Source organism: Lampetra planeri, chromosome 22 (genome assembly GCF_965212315.1).
Source record: "Lampetra planeri chromosome 22, kcLamPlan1.2.h2, whole genome shotgun sequence".
NCBI lineage: Eukaryota > Metazoa > Chordata > Hyperoartia > Petromyzontiformes > Petromyzontidae > Lampetra > Lampetra planeri.
Window position 1 is genome coordinate 11,433,556 of NC_136128.1, and position 19,620 is coordinate 11,453,175.

The 19,620-nt window shown below is 52.9% G+C and overlaps 2 protein-coding genes across 3 annotated transcripts in view; one reads left to right on the top strand and one right to left on the bottom strand.

The window, feature by feature from the left end:
* Nucleotides 1–3,584, top strand: part of LOC144725122 (uncharacterized) — a 31,261-nt gene extending 27,677 nt beyond the window's left edge. The window contains exon 5 of the mRNA XM_078604594.1: nucleotides 3,568–3,584. Within this exon, the coding sequence (XP_078460720.1) occupies nucleotides 3,568–3,584 (17 nt within the window). The remainder of the gene's footprint in view (nucleotides 1–3,567) is intronic.
* An 827-nt stretch (nucleotides 3,585–4,411) lies between these two features.
* Nucleotides 4,412–13,700, bottom strand: LOC144725028 (tissue alpha-L-fucosidase-like). 2 transcript variants are annotated; one of them, XM_078604464.1, is made up of 10 exons: nucleotides 13,101–13,700; nucleotides 11,994–12,136; nucleotides 9,574–9,708; nucleotides 8,982–9,119; nucleotides 8,288–8,393; nucleotides 6,800–7,000; nucleotides 6,291–6,481; nucleotides 5,837–5,936; nucleotides 5,027–5,194; nucleotides 4,412–4,557 (listed from the first exon to the last, which is right to left on the bottom strand). In XM_078604464.1, the coding sequence occupies exons 1-9, from the start codon at nucleotides 13,350–13,352 to the stop codon at nucleotides 5,060–5,062; spliced, it is 1,401 nt and encodes a 466-aa protein (XP_078460590.1). In that variant the 5' UTR covers nucleotides 13,353–13,700; the 3' UTR covers nucleotides 4,412–4,557; nucleotides 5,027–5,059. The 2 variants fall into 2 exon arrangements, with proteins under 2 accessions (XP_078460590.1, XP_078460589.1); XM_078604463.1 differs by having other exon boundaries at nucleotides 4,412–5,194.
* Between the last annotated feature and the right edge of the window lie 5,920 nt (nucleotides 13,701–19,620).

Genomic DNA, 19,620 nt, shown 5'->3' on the forward strand with positions numbered 1-19,620 from the left:
CGGTGGTGTTGCAGTTAGCAGAGCACGGATTTTAAGTTTCCCAAGCTCGCCAGTTCCTGCTGTCGGCTGCACGGTTCATTCCGCTCTGGATTTCATGGCGCCGGGGCACACACAAGAGGCTCACACACCGAGGGCCCTGTTTGTTGGCTGGAGGAATCTCTGGGCAGCCCTGCGGTGGAAGTATTGGTGGTGGGGGCGGTGGTGGTGGGGGTGGGGTGGGGGTGGTGGTGATGGTGGGGGTGGTGGTGGTGGGGGTGGTGGGGGTGGTGGTGGTGGTGGGGGTGGTGGTGGTGGGGGTGGTGGTGGTGGTGGGGGTGGTGGTGGTGGTGGTGGGGTGGTGGTGGGAGTGGTGGGGGTGGTGGTGGTGGTGGGGTTGGGGGTGGGGGTGGTGGTGGTGGTGGGGGTGGTGGTGGTGGTGGTGTTAGTAGTGCTGCAGGTGGTGGTGGTGTTGGTGGTAAATGTGCTCAGTTAAAAAGCCGCGCCATCGACAGATGCGGTTGCTGAAAGCCACTGGAGCTCTCTCTTGAGAACTGCTTCTCGTGTCGAGTTTGTTGCCCTTTCCCTGCACCTCCCGATGAGCACGGTTGGCTACGTACGGTGCGAAAGAAATTCAACAAACATACTACACTATACACTACACGATACACTACGTACGGCGCGAATTAAGTTCCACATTTTACATACACATTACCCTATACACTACGTACGGTGCGAAAGAAGTTCAACATACATATAAACAAAACCCAGCCATGTACTTGAACGCCGGCCTAAACTCGTCAAGACACGGGGCAAGCGAGGGGAAGGAGAGGATGGTCCGAGGCGAGGTGCTCTCTGTATGGGTGTATGTCGAACTTATGTCGCACACACACACACGTACCGACACACACACACGTACCGACACACACACACGTACCGACACACACACACACACACGTACCGACACACACAGACACGTACACACACACACACACACGTACAGACACACACACACGTACCGACACACACACACGTACAGACACACACACGTACAGACACACACACACGTACAGACACACACACACGTACCGACACACACGTACCGACACACACACACGTACTGACACACACACGTACAGACACACACACGTACAGACATACACACACGTACAGACACACACACACGTACCGACACACACACACGTACCGACACACACACGTACCGACACACACACACACGTACCCGACACACACACACACGTACCGACACACACACTTACCGACACACACACGTACCGACACACACACGTACCGACACACACACGCGGAGAACAAAGACAAAGATCCCCTCTACAGCCTCGCAGGCTGTTAGGGAAGGTGCTGTAAGCGAGCTTCCATGAAGAAGGCCGGCACGGCGCACGGGTTTGGGTGGTGTCGCTCGCGTCACGCGGGCCACCTTTGTCTTCCCCAGTGGCGATGTCTTGACGCACCGCACCAGGTCCTCATTTGAGGTTGAGTCGACCTGGGGGAGGCCCCAACCCGGTTGCAGTATCTATCGGTGGCGTTGACCGTGAGCGGGAAGTCGAGACGCCGGGTTCGTAGCTCATTGCGCTGACCACTACGCCACCACTCCCCACACAAGACAAATTTCCCCCGTGTAGCCTTAACAAATTCTTCTGGAAAGTACCGTGAACGAACACCTATGGGGGCACACGAGGAGATGGGTGGCCTGCACCAGGCGCAGCCGCCTCCGTCTTCCTAGTTGACACACCGTACAGGTGCCCATTCGAGGCTGAGTCGGCCTAGGGGGAGGCCCCGAAACCGGTTCAGACATTCATCGCTCGTGTTGATCGTGGGCGAGGGAATCGAACTCGGGACGGCGGGTTCGTAGCGCGTCGCGCTAACCACTGCGCCACCGCTCCCCCAACACGCGCGCGCATCAAACCCCAGACAGGCGGAGCGCCGCAATCTCCAGCGCGAGCAGGGCCCCCGTGTGTCACTCACCGATCCTCCCCCTCCTCCTCCTGCACTCCACTCACCTGGCCGCTCGCCATCAACGCAGATCGTGCGTGTCATCACGGCTCGCACGATCGGCCACGGCATGATCACCACGATCAGCTGGGTGCGATGGTCCCCGCGAGGCCAGCCCGGACCGAGGCGACGGGGGCTGTGGGGACTCTTTAAAGGGACTCTCGGAGCAGATGGTGGGATACCGTGTTGGGAACACAGACGGGTGGTCAACCGCGCAGCAGATTTCGATTTAAAGCTTTCGTGACTGCAGGGATTCATCTTCTTGGTTCTTTCGGTAAAGTCACGTAGAATGGAAATAATAAAATAATAATAAATAATACATAATAAAATAATTCTCACGACGTTTCGGCCACAACGCAAGCAACTTTCCTCAGGTGTAGAACAGGTCTGTCGAGAAGACAGACTCTGTCTTCCATTCTACGTGACTTTACCGAAAGAACCAAGAAGACGCGCAGCAGATGTCAAGATCTGGCGGAGGGGAGAAGGAGATTGGGGAGTTGCGTGCGGTGGTGACGGTGGTGGTGGCGGTGGTGGTGGGGGTGGTGGTGGCGGTAGTGACGGTGGTGGTGGTGGTGTCGTCGACGCCTCTGGCCATGATCCTGACGCGTGATGAAGGCAGCGCGCGGTGGCGCCTTGGGGTGGTCCCCAGTGGCACGCCGAATCGACACCGCTGAGAACCTCGGTTCAGATCCGGGTTTTTCAACCGCCCGTCACCAATCACTGCACTCAGTCCCACAGTGCACCGTGCCGAACCCTCAACAGGCCGCTCGCCAACAGCGCTCGCCTCTCATGAGTCCATTCGGCTACGCGGGACACTTTATGTAGCCGGGCGGTGGTGGCTGTGCTGCTGCTGCTGGTGCACGTGGCTAGCGCCTGTGGTCCAGCACTGTCGAGGGGGCAGCGAGGGGCTGGTGGATCACCGCACACACACAGATGGTGCGAAACTCCCTTCCCGTGAGCGTAGAGGTGCCGTACCCTGGCTCGCCAGAAGGCGGTACAGCGAGTGGACTCATCGTCATCTATATTCTTGTTTCTTTCGGTAAAGTCACGTAGAAGGGAAACAATAAAATACTAAAAAATATAAAATAAAAATATAAAGTGAGAATTTAATTGTTTTCTATATTTTTATTTTATTGTATTGTTTCCCTTCTACGTGACTTTACCGAAAGAACCAAGAATATGAATCCCTGCAGTCACGAAAGCTTTAAATCAAAATTTAATCGCCATCTGTTGACATCTGCACGGGGATAGAGCGTTGCTCCCTCGCGCAAGGCGTGGGGTTTCTCCAGGTATTCCCGTTTCCTCCCCATAATAACAAACTCCGCATGAATTGGCTGAGAACATTTTAACTGAATAAACAAAACACTCAATGTAGCAGAAGACTCGTACGAACTAAGTGTGGCTTTCCCGGATAAATAATTCATTACGTAATATTTAGTTTAAAATATACGACGGTTAACAGCCGCTACCGTGTCATGAATCCACCCCCAGCTCACTTTGGTAAAAGTCGCAGCCTGGCGCCACCTCATGGCCGCTTGCTCTCCTTGCGCGTTGCGGCAGCGACGTTGCCCGCCTGAACCGAGTGGCAACGCGACCAGTGGTCCCGCTGCTCGCCACGAGCTGAAGACTTGGGCAGAGTTCGTTCGCCTCGCTTTGCCCTCCCTCATCCCTCGTCCGTCGAAGGGGCTCGGACCTCAGCGGGTTTGCTGTGCGGTCCACAGTTTGGGTGGCTCGTGTCTTAAAGTTTGTAGTTGATGGTTGCACCACCACCGGTGTCTTCGAGGAGGAGGAACGTCCAAGCCAGGAGGTTGCAATGTTTGGGTCTCGAACGAGGTCGTAAAATATGTATAAATGCGCAGCCCTGCAATTGCTTGCAGAAGGGCCTGCGCTAGATTGCCTACCTCTGCTGAAGTTACTCATGGCCGGGTATTCAACTCGGGTCCGCTGGGTTTGTAGGTGCCGTTCGTTCGCCACGACACCACCACTCCCACAGAAGCAACTACCCCATGCAGCCAAGACCAACCCCCTCCCCCCTCATAGTCTTTACCAGACTGCAGGGGTAAGTGCTGTTTGCGAGCACCTATCAAGGCCGGCACCGAGAGGGTGGGTGGCCAACACCCCGCCCGGCCGCCTTTGTCTCCCCAGTGGTGATGCTTGCACACTGTGCTTGGTGCTCATGAGTCCGAGTCGGGCGATGACCGCTTCAGAACCACGTCACTGACGTTGGCCGCGAGCGGGATTCGTATCCTCGTGTGCGAACCGCTGCGCCTCGGCTGCCTACCAACGCTCCCCCCCACGAACACACGAAACAAACGACAAGGATCCTCCACGTAGCCTTGACAGAACGTTGGGAAAGCGATGTAGGTGAGCACCGATCGCCAACACACACGCACGCACACACGTGAAAAGTGTAAATGTTTTATTGGCTTCAGAATCGCACGTGCTTCCGTCTTCATGCGGAACGCTCGAAAATCATCACGAACCCGACAGACTTCTCCCGAGATTCTAACCGGGTAGTGCGGGGCCCGTAGCAGATGTAATAAAGGGGCCCTAAATAAAAAAAACACAAATATTGAAACATAAATGTTTAACTAGCATAGTAAAGTTATTATATTTTTTCATTTGCTGTACAGCCAGATAATACGACAAATACCTAACCTTAAACAGCGAGTCGTTCACAAAAGTTGAAGACGGTATAGTACTATAGTAATAGAGCAAGTGCAAAATCACTGAACCGGAATTGATAGCTTGAAAGCATTTAGCACGGGGCCCTTGAAAGTGCGGGTCCCACATGTAGCCACACGTGTAGCAACACGTGTAGTCACACATGTAGCTGTGATAATCCGGCTCTGGCATCGGCACCGCCCAAGGGCAGCAGCCGATTGGGAGGAACATTGGGGAGCAGAGACGACTGTGACGACGACGGCGGCCACAGATGGTGACAGACGCACCCCCCCACCCCTCCCCCCCACCCGTCAAGTGTCACAAATCAGGTGTGCGGCGTTGAATTAATTCTCACGCGGAATCTCGCCGATTCCGCCGGTGTGAAGATCTATTCGACGTTCAGCAGGCGCAGCACCCAGGCCAGGGCCGAGGGCCCCGCGGACGGAGCGACGGGGGGCAGCCAAACCTCGAGGGCGCCCTTTGAGCTCCACTTCAGGTCATCCGAGTACCCCAGCAGCGACACCTTGTGACCGCACGCACAAAGACAAAGATCCCCCACCGTATAGCCTTCACGGACTGTTGGGGCAAGTGCTGTCAGTAGCGAGCAGCACCTACGAAGGAACGGCACAGGAAGGGGGAGGGATGGCCGGCACCATGCCCGGCCGCCTTTGTCTCCCCCCCAGTGCCGATGTTTGAAGCGACCAGACCCAGGACTGGTTCAGATAATCGTCACCTGTGTGGCCATAAGCGGGAATCGAACTCGAGCAGTCGGAGGGTTTGTAGCGTGGACACACGGACGAGCAGACACACGGACACGCAGACACGCAATTCATAATGGATATTTTGTTGGTTAGGCCCGACTAATACTTCAGCCAGATTTGTGTCGTTATGCCCTCCCACCACCCGACACATCCAAACAAAGTAAACTGTCCCTCTGGGCGTGGCTTGTCAGGAGTTTCCTGCCTTCAGGTGGCAGGAGATCAGGGAAGGTCCACATTTTTAAAGCAGAGCGAATCATGCACCACAAAGTACGTTATAATATTTGATTTGATTAAATGCTCTGAATGTCACCCAAGCCTGATACGTGGCGACCTGACCCTGACCTTGACCCCGACTTGACCGCGACCCGACCATGACCCTGACCGCGACCTGCGGAGGTCGTTACCTGTGTGTCGGGCGTGGCCTTCACGGACGCGAGGACCAGCACGTTGTCCTTGGGCCAGGTGAGCACGCCGGCGTACACGGCGCCACCCTTCTGCGTGTACCTGCAACCAGGTACCCAGTGCACAAAGACAAAAGATCCCCCCGTATAGTAGCCTTTGACGGGCCGTTGGGGCAAGAGCTGTTAGCGAGTAGCGCCTATTAAGAACGCCGGCATGACACATGGCGAGCGAGCATCGAACTCGGGTCGCCGGGTCCGTAGACCACCGACCAGTGAGGGGAGAGGAGACCGGCTCTGAATGCTCCCCAAGGGGTGAGCGAGTGGTGAGGAAGGGATGATGAGCGAGCGTGAGCGGTGAGCGACAGGAGCAGAGGCCACAGTGTCTTGCCGGAGGCGAGGGGGGCTGAGCGGCGAGAGTCGAGGTGGCGAGTGGCGGCGGCGAGGCGATGGCGCTCACCAAACCCCCGGCGTGGAGCTGTCGTTCTGCGCCCGCCAGGGCCGCGAGCCGTAGACCGCTTCCCCGTTGACGCGCAGCCACTCGCCCAGCGCCAGCAGCGAGCGCTGGAACACGGGCGCCACCCAGCCCTCGCGCGACGGGCCCACGTTCAGCAGGTAGTTGCCGCCGCAGCTCACCGTCTCCAGCAGACCCTGTGGCAAGCGACGGGGGGGGGGGGGGGGGAGAGCCGCCCTCCTTTACGCCGGGGAGACTCGGATGGATGATGGCTGACGATAATGACGATGACAATGATGATGACAATGATGATGACAATGAAACCGATGGTGATGATGATGTTGATAAAGATGATGACGATAACGAAGACGACACGACAACAATGATGATAACGATGATAAAGATGACAAGGATAACAGCGACGACGACTACGATAATGCTGGTGGAAAACAACAGCAACGATGACGACAACGACGACGATAACGATGGCAGCGGCGACGACGACGGTGGCTCACCGCGACGATGTCGCGGCCGGAGAGGAGATCGGCGGCGCGCATGTTCCGGCGGTAGCCCCAGGAGCGCGTGTCCACCGAGGTGCACATCTCCCACTTGTGCCGCTGCAGCGTGCCCGGCGCAAACTTGTCGGCGCAGTTGTAGAAGCCGCCGTGGCGGCACGACGTGCCGGCACCCCAGCGGTCGTTCACCACCACCGTGTCCTGAATGGCGCCGTGCACACGCACGCACCCACCCACGCGTCAGTCCTCATCTTACTTCATATTTATGCAGCGCGGATCTTAGCTCAAGGCGCCGTCTCTAACAGAGTTTAATAGCGGGAACACAAAATTATTGTACATTAAGGGCCGAGGAATGAGTGACCCTGACAGAAGGAACGTGGTCGGTCACGAAAGGGCTACAGGGGAGGGACGGAGTGGAGGGGCGAGGGAAGAGGAAGGGAATGGGCGACGGGGAGAACGCGTGGTGAGGCTTTGAGAGAGGAATGAAGGGAGGTCAACAAGGGGGACTGCTTAATGTACAGGGGCAGTGTTGAGTCTATGGGCAGCGTTGAGTTTATGGTGCAGTGTTGAGGAGTCTATGGGCAGTGCTGAGTCTATGGTGCAGTGTTGAGTCTATGGGCAGTGTTGAGTCTATGGTGCAGTGTTGAGTCTGGGCAGTGTTGAGTCTATGGTGCAGTGTTGAGTCTATGGTGCAGTGTTGAGCCTATGGTGCAGTGTTGAGCCTATGGGCAGTGTTGAGTCTATGGTGCAGTGTTGAGTCTGGGCAGTGTTGAGTCTATGATGCAGTGTTGAGTCTATGGTGCAGTGTTGAGTCTATGGTGCAGTGTTGAGTCTATGGTGCAGTGTTGAGGTGTCTATGGGCAGTGTTGAGTCTATGGTGCAGTGTTGAGTCTATGGTGCAGTGTTGAGTCTATGGTGCAGTGTTGAGGAGTCTATGGGCAGTGCTGAGTCTATGGTGCAGTGTTGAGTCTATGGGCAGCGTTGAGTTTATGGTGCAGTGTTGAGGAGTCTATGGGCAGTGCTGAGTCTATGGTGCAGTGTTGAGTCTGGGCAGTGTTGAGTCTATGGTGCAGTGTTGAGGAGTCTATGGGCAGTGTTGAGTCTATGGTGCAGTGTTGAGTCTGGGCAGTGTTGAGTCTATGGTGCAGTGTTGAGGAGTCTATGGGCAGTGTTGCTAAATGCACAGGGGAAGTTTATTCCAGTGGTAGGGGCCCAATCAGGGAGTGGAATCGAAAACTTGGATTGGGCACAGGGAGGAGGGACAGAGAGACAGAAAATATTGTGAACGAAGATCATCACCAATCATAATCATCACCCATCATCATCAACCATTAGCAGCAGCCATCATCTATCCACAGCGGTGGTGGTATTGGTGGTGGTGATGGTGGTGGTGATGGTGGTGGCAGTGGTGGCAGTGGTGGTAGTGGTGGCGGTAGTGGTGGTGGCGGTAGTGGTGGTGGCGGTGGTGGTGGCGGTGGCGGTGGGCACCTTGACGGGGCTGTCGTTGTAGAGCCACGCGAGGAACCCGGTTGAGTTCCAGTACGTGTCGGGGGCCTCCCAGTCCCCGTCCGACCAGATCACCTCCGGCTCGTACCTGCAACAGCAGCAGCAACAGCAGCAGCAGCAGCAGCAACAGCAGCAGCAGCAGCAGCGAGGGGAAACACGAGCTCTCTCTCTTCTCTCTCAAGGTCTCCTGAGGTCTCTCAAGGTCCCAAAACTCTCAGGATTATTTAGCTTTAGCAGGACCCGACATCAACATAAAAATAGTCCACGCATTTTCTCTGGTAAATATCGATAAACAAATAAATTTTGAGGTCCAAAGGCAGGGGGGTCGTGGGGGATCACGAACCATAACCGTGTAGGACGTCACACAGCAAGAGAGGGGGAGGCTACTGACTGCGCTGGGCCTTTGCAACCTCGGCCTGATTAGTGGGATCGTGTTGTCGTGGCCCCACAATTGTGTGCGCGCGCTACCAGCGTCACACCATCCCCAGTCGCTTATCACGCACGGCAGTGCCAGTCACCGTGTTAGAGAACGGCCCACAGAAGCGGACACTACGAAGCTACCTCCGAGACCCTTGCAAATGACATCTCCTCCACGAGGTTGTGGGGAGGAACTTTCCCACCCTCTCTGTGTGAGCAAGCGAAGGAGGGAGCAAGGGAGCGAGCGAGCGAGCCGTACTTGTTCACGATCTCGTACAGCTCCGGCATCGTCTTCTGCATCACGAAAGACTGCGTCTTGAAGCCGCTCTCCTTGTCCTTGAGATAGAGCGGGTGGAACCACTCGTAGAGCGAGTGGTACAGCCCAAAGTGGATGCCTCTGCACAGCAGGAGAGACACAGCGAGGTCAGCAACACTCATCAGCACCACCCTCACCACGCCAATCCCACAAATATCCACCGCATACAGTTCATCGGCGTTGTTCTGGTCGTGCCGTGCGTCGTTCGGCACGATGCCCGACGCCTCCGCCCGTGATCTGCAGATACTTTGGCGAACGGCCGCGACTGTGCCGCATTCGCGTCGTTTTACCCGCCGTGGTTTGCATCTCGCTTCCGTTGCACGCAACAAAGGGTTTGGCATCACGTCGCAATTGGCACGCGTACGGAGCGACGAATGTGACAAACACGGACCCAGCAAAAGACACGAAGCCAACCACAGACACAGACCCAGCCACAGACACGGAGCCAGCCACAGACACGGACGTGTGAGTCAGGAGAGGCACCCTCAGGGCGGCCTCTCCACGAGGGCCGCAGGGGCCGCCGCGCCCCACGCACCGTTTCCGCACGGCAGCGGCCAGCTCTCCGACCAGGTCACGGCGGGGCCCCACGTCCATCGAGTTCCAGTTCCACGAGAAGTTGGACGGCCAGTTGGTGAAGCCCTCGTGGTGCTTGGCCGTGAGCACCACGTACCTGGTGGGTGGGGGGGGGAGGGGGAAGTGGGGGGGGAGGTGCATGGGATGGAGGGGGGCAGGAGTTCATCCCAGAAGTGAACTTTTGACCGTGATATTATTATTATTACGGCTCATAATTTATGTTTTGGGTTAGGCTAAGTTTGTGTTGTGAAGAGCCGCCACCAACCGACCCAGCTGAACAAATTGCATGTTACACCATTGGAACCTCATTTGGCAGTAAAAAATATGATAATTGGTTTTTTACCCTTCTATCTGGCAACAAAACTGACACCTGGTCCAACTCATGTGAGACTAGGCTCTAAGGAAAGCTGTCTCGGGTGTGGACCAATCAACTTCAAAGACAGTGCATGTTTTTGTTTGCATTATGACTGCAGGTATTGTGGTCTATGCAAACATGACTCCTTGTAAAAAAGGTGTCAGTTTTGTTGCCAGATAGAAGGGTAAAAAAACAATTATCAAATTGCAAATTTTAGATAGGTTTATTTTAGATAGGTGAGTTTTTTCATTAATTTTAACCTACCTACCTGACTTTACCGAAAGACCCAAATAATATTAACTCCTACAGTCACGAAAGCTTAAAGTCAAGATTGAACAAATTGCATTGTCGCGCGCGCAGGCATTCCAACATATACCTTATAAATGCGATGGGTAAGCGAGACTTGGAAGGAAGGTGGGTCACGTAAGAACGAAAGATCACGTGCGCGCACAGACTTCACGGCAAGCCGTGTCGGGAGAACGGTCCACGTGTGACGACCGCCCGTGAATAATCATTTACACGTGGAGAGTTCGTACAGACTGCAGGTCACGGACGGGCCACGTGTCAACTCCGTGCTCACGGCGAGACGGGAACACGGAGGTGGGGCCCGGGTCGCTTGGTGGGCCTGAGTTCGACTCCAGGTAGCTGCCTATTCATGAAACTGCTTTCTCAATTGTAGTGAGATGACGGTTTAAACCCGGCCGCTAATGACTGCACGTTTTAAAAAAACGTCGTCGCGTTAAATTCGATTCCGCACTTAATTTGGCTAAATTCCAGCTCTGAAAATTAAATGTAAGGGCTTGACTGCCACGCGACGAACATCACTCCCACGGGTAGAGCCGGTGGGAAAGTGCTGCCCCACACTGACTGTGGACCAGGGGTTACTTGCAGGGCTCTCGAGGGGTAGTTCTGCGGTATCCGCTTCTGTGGGGCCGCTCTCTAACCTCAAAGGGTCGCACTGCTCTCGTGACATTTTCGAATGGATGATGTATCTCTCACATGACGCCAGTCGCACAATCGGCTAAAACAGACGTAAAGTTACATTGAATCACTTATTTTGTGTAAGAGTCCATTGTGTTTCAAACATTTAACAATGCAATATGGATTTATATGGCATCTAAATGCAATTGCATACGTTAGATATGCTGTACAGACTCAGAAGGCATATTCAGAGTACTTATAAAGGCAGTCAGTCACAGGCAGAGGAAAGAAAACAGGTCTGGAGCCTGGATCTGAACAGGAGCAGGAAGTCTACAGCACAAATGGCTGGGGAAGGGAGATCCAAACTACGAGGACAGCAGGGACGAATGGGTGACCTCCAGAGTGAAGGTCGAATGAGGGCTTCGACTGAAACCCTTGGGTGCTGGAGTAGAATTGAGAGAGAGGTGAGGTAGGAGAGTCCATGGAGGGGAGTGAGATGAGATGGGAGAGGTAGGAGAGTGCGTGGAGTGGAGTGAGATCAGGGGGAAGAGGTAGGAGAGTACGTGGAGGGGAGTAAAGTGAGATGAGAGGTGAGAGGTAGGAGAGTGTGTGGAATGGAGTAGAGTGAGATGAGAGGTGAGAGGTAGGAGGGTAGGAGAGTACGTGGCGTGGAGTGGAGTGAGATGAGATGGGAAAGGTAGGAGAGTACGTGGCGTGGAGTGAGGTCAGAGGGGAGAAGTAGGAGAGTGCGTGGAGCAGAGTAGAGTGAGATGAGAGGGTAGAGGTGGGAGAGTGCGTGGAGGGGAGTGAGATGAGAGGGGAGAGGTATGAGAGTGCGTGGAGGTGAGTAGAGTGAGATGAGAGGGGAGAGGTAGGAGAGTGTGTGGAGTGGAGTGAGATGAGAGGTAGGAGAGTGCGTGGAGGTGAGTAGAGTGAGATGAGAGGGGAGAGGTAGGAGAGTGCGTGGGGGAGTAGAGTGAGCTGAGAGGGGAGAGGTAGGAGAGTGCGTGGAGGGGAGTGGAGTGAGATGAGAGGTAGGAGAGTGTCTGGAGGGGAGTGAGATGAGAGGGGTATGAAAGTGTGTGGAGGGGAGTGTGCGCCCATACTTGACCCCGGCGGCCAGGAAGAGGTCAGCCCACTCGCCAGCGTCAAAGAACTCGGCGCGGAACTGCGGAGCGAAGTCTGCGTACTGGAAGTCGGGGGGGTAGTTCCTCTTCATGAAGTCCACGTACTCGGGAGTTCGATCCCCCTGGCGACACGCGGATGCGCACGGGGGGTATAGGGTTTTTTAAACGTTTCACCTTTCGGAGATTTTATTTTTTAAAGGATAATTTTCCGATATTTTTTGGTTCGAACGCTCGGATCTCGTTTGCATCGCGTGGTAACTTTAGCCAGCAAGTGATTGATGAATTAAATGAATAACATGTAGTCGATTATCATTTATAATACAGTTTTGGGTTAGTTCACGTTAATATATAAATGTGTTGTTAAACCCGCCACCACCCGACACAGCCAACTAGTAAGGGTTGTCACGTAAACAGAACGTGGCCAATTCGTCACCAGTACAGCACTAGTGTGTAGTGTAGTGTATAGTGTAGTCTATAGTGTAGTATATAGTGTAGTGTATAGTGTAGTATACAGTGTAGTGTATAGTGTAGTATACTAGTACAGCACTAGTGTATAGTGTAGTGTATAGTGTAGTATACTAGTACAGTACACCGGTGTGTTGGAGAACCAAACCACATTTACCATCTGAATACGACGTTTCGGCAGTAACTGCAACAAGCTTCACCAGGCGACAGATTTGTACGAGTAACGAATTGGCCACGTTCTGTTTACATAACAACCCTTACTAGTTGGCCGTGTCGGGTGGTGGCGGGTTTAACGACACATTTATATATTTACGCGATCTAACCCGAAAAAAACCCCTCTATTATGGATAATATTGGCCGCGAAAGAGTTCGTGTTAAATAGATTATTGTGGAGTTTATTCATCAGATTGATTGCTTCCATCTGGATGCAGCTCTTACCCTGGCTCACACACACACACACCATACAGACAAAGACTACCCGTATAGCCTCAACAGACTGTTGGGGCAAGTGCTGATAGGGAGCGCCTATGAAAGAAAGGGGGGGGGGAGGGGGGGTGGTGGTGGTGATGATGACCAGCACCACGCCCGTCCGCCTTTGTCTTCCCGTGCACGCCCGCTCACCTGCCAGTGCCACCAGAACCATTCGCTGCCGAAGCTGGGGACGGAGAAGATCCCCCAGTGTAGGAAGACCCCCACCTTGGCCTCGTCAAACCAGGCAGGCAGCGGCCTGGCGTCCAGAGACTCCCAGTTCGGGCTGTAGGGGGCCGTGCCCCCCACAACCACAGAGGACGTGCCCCCCACAACCACAGAGGCCAGACACAGGGTGAGCGTGAGCGCCCAGCCCTGCAGCTCCGGGAAGAGTCGCTGGCCCATTCCTGCGGGCCACGTGCGTCCCGGATGACAACACGGAGAGAGAGAGAGCGATATCCGAACCGGTTTTCTGGGGTCTGCTCCCCCCCCCCCCCACCTCTTTACACCAACCCTGCAATGACCAGCGCGGGGAAGTATGGCCAAACCATCCCCGACGGCCCACGCAGACGAGAGACACACGCGACGAGACGCTTCGATGTCGGCTGTGGATTGATGAAGGGCTTTGGTCGACTGCTGTTGACTGCAAGTTGTTGCTTGCGACTGTCGGGGCCGGCTTGCTGCTGCTGCCGCTGCTGTTGCTGGCGACTAAAGTTGCTTCCTCCTCTCCCCATGGCGATTCGATTCCTCCACATCGCTCGCTTCCTCGAAAGGTTTCGATTCCCGAATCGATTCTTGTTAACAAGCAGAGGCTGAATTTTTCGATTTAAAGCTTGCGTGACTGCAGGGAATCGTCTTCTTGGTTCTTTCGGTAAAGTCACGTAGGAGGGAAATAATAAAATAATAAAAATACAACTGAAAATAATAATAAAAATAAAACATAATAAAATAATAAAATAAAACATAATAAAATAATTCTCACGACGTTTCGGCCACAACGCAAGCAGCCGTCCTCAGGTGAAGAACATTCAGACCGCTGTCTTTCCGACAGACCTGTTCTTCACCTGAGGACGGCTGCTTGCGTTGTGGCCGAAACGTCGTGAGAATTATTTTATGTTTTATTTTTATTATTTTATTAGTTCCCTTCTACGTGACTTTACCGAAAGAACCAAGAAGAAGCAGAGTCTGGGCGCAGGCAATCCACAAGGTAGCGGGCGAGCGGCCAGCAACGAGCAGCACCAACGTGGTCGCAATGCTGACGGGGGATGCCGACGTTATTGTCGTGGTTAGAGGTTGGGCCGGGGGGGGAGAGACGACGATGGTGGTGATGGGAGCAGTGCAAGGGAATAAGCAGAGAGAGAGAGGAGTGAGTGAAGTGATATGCGGTGTGGTGAGTAGGTGGGTGAGTAGGTGATTGGGTGAGTGAGTGAGTGAGTGTGTTGTCACTTGCAGTGTGGTGAGTAGGTGGGTGAGTTGGTGATTGGGTGAGTGAGTGAGTGAGTGTGTTGTCACTTGCAGTGTGGTGAGTGGGTGAGTATGAGTGAGACAATCAGTGGGTGGGAGTTTGAGTCGGTTGGTGAGTAGGTGTGTGAGCGAGAGGGTGAGTGAGTCTGGATGAGTGGGGTGTGAGTGACAGTGAGTGGTTGAGTAGGTGAGTGGGTGAGTCATTGGCTGATGATTTGATACAAGTGTGGGTGAGTGAATGAGTGAGTGGGCTACTGAGTATATGGGTGAGTGACGAGGTGAGTGGTTGAGTGAATGAGTGAGTTGGTGTTGGCATGACCTGCTTCGTGCCAGTTGAAGTGTGAATGAGACGTCACAGTAAGTGACTCGTAGATGAATGGGGGGGGTCACGTTGTGGGCAGTGCAGCCAAATCCGTCGTTGTCACTGTAGTACTGCACTTCTATGCTCCCACATCCAAGGTTCACCAACCAGCGTGGTTGAAGTGTGGTCAAATCAAATCGCTCCCCGCGTCCCGCGTCTCCGGGCGTGAGAGGCATTCGCCTCGCAGTAGAGAGACGTGACTTGCCGCAGCGGCCTCTAGCGGGCGGTCTCGTGAATTCGCGGCTTTGCGGCGTTCCATGCGAATCGAGACGCGTCGATTAAAACTGCGGAAAATGCGACGGATCGTGAGCGCGAGACGTGCTTTTAACCCCGATAGATCGATTGTATACGCTCTCTTGTTTGTACGCACGGAGAATGACGTGAATTGAGTTTGCCGGTCTCCCCCGTGCATCAGCACCGATAGCAATTCCGCTCAGAATCGTGTTTGTTTTGCACAGGTTTCGGTCAGCCTTCGTCTGGATGATCCCCCCCCTCCCCACCAGATCTGACGTGGGATGCGGTGGGCACGTGCCCGTCACGCGCCTCGTGGTCGACGCTCACGTGATCATCTCGCGCGTGGAATTCAACCCCAACCCGGCCGCCCTTACAATAATAATAAACCATCGTCACCATCAGTTACCATACCTGTCAACCCCTTCTCAGTGCCCTACCTTATTACAGACCAGTTCAGACCTGATTGGTCTCAGCGTTCATCCTACAAAGTCCCATGACAAGGGAGAAACACGAACAGACTAAATAATGTTGCCCATATTGAAACGGCTGTACGCCGTATGGACCTGAAAAGTAAATTTCCCTGTACTAGAATACGGGGTAAACCGTATGGGTTGACACGGTATGAGCAGAGCCGGCCCAGCCACTAAGCGACCCTTGCAATTGCAAAGGGCCCCGTGGCCAGCAGAGGGCCCCCTAGAGTCACTGCTAGCTAGTGGGTGAAAAAAATCATACATCAAAGGGGCCTCCAACCAAATTTTGCTTAGGGCCCCCAAAGGTCTAGGGCCGGCTCTGGGTATGAGTTACCATCACTGCCCACAACCAGACCGCCAAGGTGGCGAGATGTTAACTACCTCGCCTGGTATGCATGAGGTCGTGGGTTCGATCCAGACCCTGAAACCTGCTATATATTTGGAGTTTGCGTGTCTCTCTCATCATCATCACAGTGGCTAGGAGATGTTAAGTACCTCGCCTGGTATACAGGAAGTCGTGTGCTTGATCCCGACCCCTGCCACCTGCTATATATTTGGAGTTTGCGTGTCTCTCTCTCATCATCATCACAGTGGCTAGGAGATGTTAAGTACCCTGCTCGGTATGCAGGCGGTCGTGGGTTCTATTCCGACCATGACGCCTGCTGCTGTGTATTTGGCGTTTGCGTGTCTTTCTCCACGTGGTCGCGTAGATTTTTCTCCAGGTTGCCTCCGGGGTTTCCCTCCACGTTTCAATTCCACATCACGAGTTTCGAGTATTTGGCTGCAATAGATTTCCCCGTGATGACGAAGAGCCACTTCGCTGGGCTACCATTGATGGGCAGGTCGCTTCTTAAAAAGAGCTACATCGCTCAGTGGGCCTTACCTGGTCAAATAAAAGGTTTTAGTTTAAGTTAGCACTATACCGTCACGAAACGTCGTGAGAATTATTTTATTATGTTTTATTTTTATTATTTTATTACTTCCCTTCTACGTGACTTTACCGAGAAAACCAGGAAGATGAATGCATACCTGCCAACCCATACGGTTCACCCGGTCCGTACGGGCGTACTGCCGATTCAATGCGGGCACCAATTTGTTTCGCCCATTTGTTTGTGTTTCTGCCTTGTGATGGGCCTTTGTAGGATGAACGTTGAGATGTATAAGGGGCACGGGGTGGCCAATAAGGTCTGAATTGGTCTGGAAGAAGGTAGGGCGCTGATAAGGGGTTGACAGATTTCCGGAATACCTCCGGCACAAAGGCGTCTCGAGAAGCATCACAGAAGGCCGTACATGATTTTTATTCTTGATCGTTGCGCGTTCAGATCGGGGTTTGATTATTTTTTTTAAATCGGTCCACATCCATTGCTTTTACATTTTGTTGCCTTTTTATTTTCCGGTCACAAACTAATGAAGACACGGGCAAAATAAACGAGTCAACTCTCGATTATCTGGGGTCAGGTGAGAAAGAGGGTGGGGGGGGGTGGAGGCTTGTGGGTTGGGCAGTTTAAAACAAGACACACGTGCAATAATAACACCACGTGTGTAAAATAATCCTACAAAAACATATTTGCGTAATAAGATCCGCCACCTATAGTTCCAGTTGAATGTTGTTGGACCCGGTGGGGTCTCGAGAGACAAAGACGTGAGTCCCACCGTCGTGTTTCTTAAACGTAAATCGGGAGATTGTTTTAGTTTTTCAAATCCTTTATATTAAGTTCACTTGCTTGCTTGCGCGCTTACGACCGTACAAATCTTTCGGTCGTTTTTAACCCACTTCCCGTGATCCAATCGAGCTGACATTTTGCACACAGACTCGTTGTGCGTGACAATTTATTTTCGTGAATTTTTTTCTCCAAAATTTTACACTTTTTAGGAAAAAATAAATTATATTTAATTACCAATTGCTTAATGGTGGCAGGCAATCATCTGACCCATAGGTGGCAGCCATCTCAAGCCAGAGGACGAGAGGACTCTAGCCGCCACGCATATAAAGGATTTATAGTGAAAAACTTTGTTTTTACGGGTTAATTTTTTACCTGCCCACGTGTTTCCAGTCCACGTGGGCAAATACTCCATGGCCGTCGATGGGTCGTTGGGTGGGTGGGGAGGGTTGGGGGAGCAGCGTGAGGATATTCCGCTCGTTCATTTGTTTTCTGCCCGCGAGGTACGCTTAGATCCGCAAACCTGGGTAAATAATCGAGAGTTAACCGTGTACGCTTTCTGTTAAAGGGGCACGTCGCATATCCGACCGGACCACTTAACCGCCCGCAGGTGCAGCGCCGCACGCTGTCAACAGCAGTCGCTTGCCATGGATGTTCGTTCACACGCGGACTTGCGCCCTTAAACCTCGCGTGCATTCGCGCACTCGTGAAGCAACGGCGAAGCATCGCCCCCCGTGTGTTCGAAGGAGTTGTTATGTCCGTCACCATTTTTTTGTGCGAACATCACATTTCCTACAGGTGCTCGCGTGTTCAATCGTTTTCGCGTATTTCACCTAACGTGCGGTGCGCGAAAGAAGTTCAACATACGTACACGTACAACAGCAGCAGCAAATCCGTGCCCAGCCAGTCGGGTACCAGTCTGGTATGCCACGATGTGCTGCGTATTGTATCGTCCGTTTTTGTTGCTATCGTTACAAAGTAAGTCAGCGAGGCGCGAGCAAATAAAAGAGCGACTGGCAGGCATCATGAGCTCAAGGTTATATCGCAAGGGCCCACACAGTCAAGACCAGATGCCACTGAACACAGACAAAATGCCACGGCACGACACAGCTTGAGAACACCAAGAGCCAGCCCCCATACCGTCAAACGAGGCAGCTGGCTCTGAGCCCGTGGTGGAAATTCCACGTTCCCATGGACGGGGGTCAGTATATCCACAGTACGACCGCAAAGTTGGTCAACTTTCCGCAAAGCGGTGGGGTCTACTTGTTTTATTGACCCACAAAGATGATGGTGGTGCTGGTGATGATGACATTTGGTGATGTGTTCATCAGAATGAAGTGGGTGATTCTATGCCAATGATAGTTGGTGATGCCAATGTTGATGATTATGCTGACATTTGGTAATGTGATTATGCCACTGATGATGCTTATACCGTATTTGGTAATGATGCTGATATTTAATGATTTGTGGCGATTGGTATTTAATTAGCAGTGATTGTTAGTTGTGATCGGTATTTATGATTGGTGGACAGGTGAAGCTTGAAATGTGATGATAGTTGGTAATGATGCGATGATGCTGATATTTTCCAATTGTGTGAGATGGTGGTGGATGATATGATTATGGTTGATGGCTAATGACGGTCTCGGGAGACCCAGCTCCATTCCACTTCACTTGACCCCACGGGGTCACAAATTAAGACCCAGACGACAAATTCTGGTCACAACTCAGATAAATTAAATAAATATTCAAAAATACACCAAATATATATTTTTTTAAAGGCTGTGCCTTTTTGTAAACACATTCCGTGACACAAATGTAACTTGAACGCATTCATGATAATTAACAAAGATTCCCAACACCAAGGTGCGTTCCGGTTGTAATCCAGGTAAGGGCGGCGATGTGAACGAGGATGTCACAGCCTGGGTGACCCTCCGTGCCTGAGGTCGTCCACGGGTCACGATCAGAGGTGGCCCAGTGGCTCGGGGCGGGTTCAGAATGGCCCTGTCAGAGACATTGGGCCGGCCCTGCTGAGAAGCTGGCTTCAAATTCAGATTTCAACCGCCCGTGACTCAAAGACTCACAGAGAGTCCTGTAGACTCGCATATCGAGTTTGTGGTTTTTAGCTGGTTTCCTTTGTTAATGGTCTCAACCTGCTCACCATTGACCAAGCACACACACGCACATACACACAAAAACAAATTAAATTAGATTTGTCACTTACATTTGGCAAAATTCCAGCTTGGATGAATGAATATAAAATATTAGTCTTGACTACCAGCAAGGAACGCCTCGACAGCACGGCGTGCGAGAGGGTGAAGAACCACCTCGTGTGGATAACGGGAAATTCCTCCTTTGGAGAAGCACAGACGACAGTGGTTTACTATGGACCACAGTAAAGCATTGTTGTACTCTCGCCCATAATAGTACTATGGGGCACCACAGCAAACGACTGTTGCACTATGGACCACAGTAAGCCACTCCAA

Coding starts and splice junctions, on each gene's coding strand:
- LOC144725028 (XM_078604464.1), bottom strand. CDS start 13,352: ATGGGCCAGCGACTCTTCCCGGAGCTGCAGGGCTGGGCGCTCACGCTC. Junction 8,394..8,981: donor CTGTACGAGATCGTGAACAA/GTACGGCTCGCT, acceptor CTGCTGTTGCAG/GTACGAGCCGGAGGTGATCT. Junction 6,482..6,799: donor CCGGCCGCGACATCGTCGCG/GTGAGCCACCGT, acceptor CGCTTGCCACAG/GGTCTGCTGGAGACGGTGAG.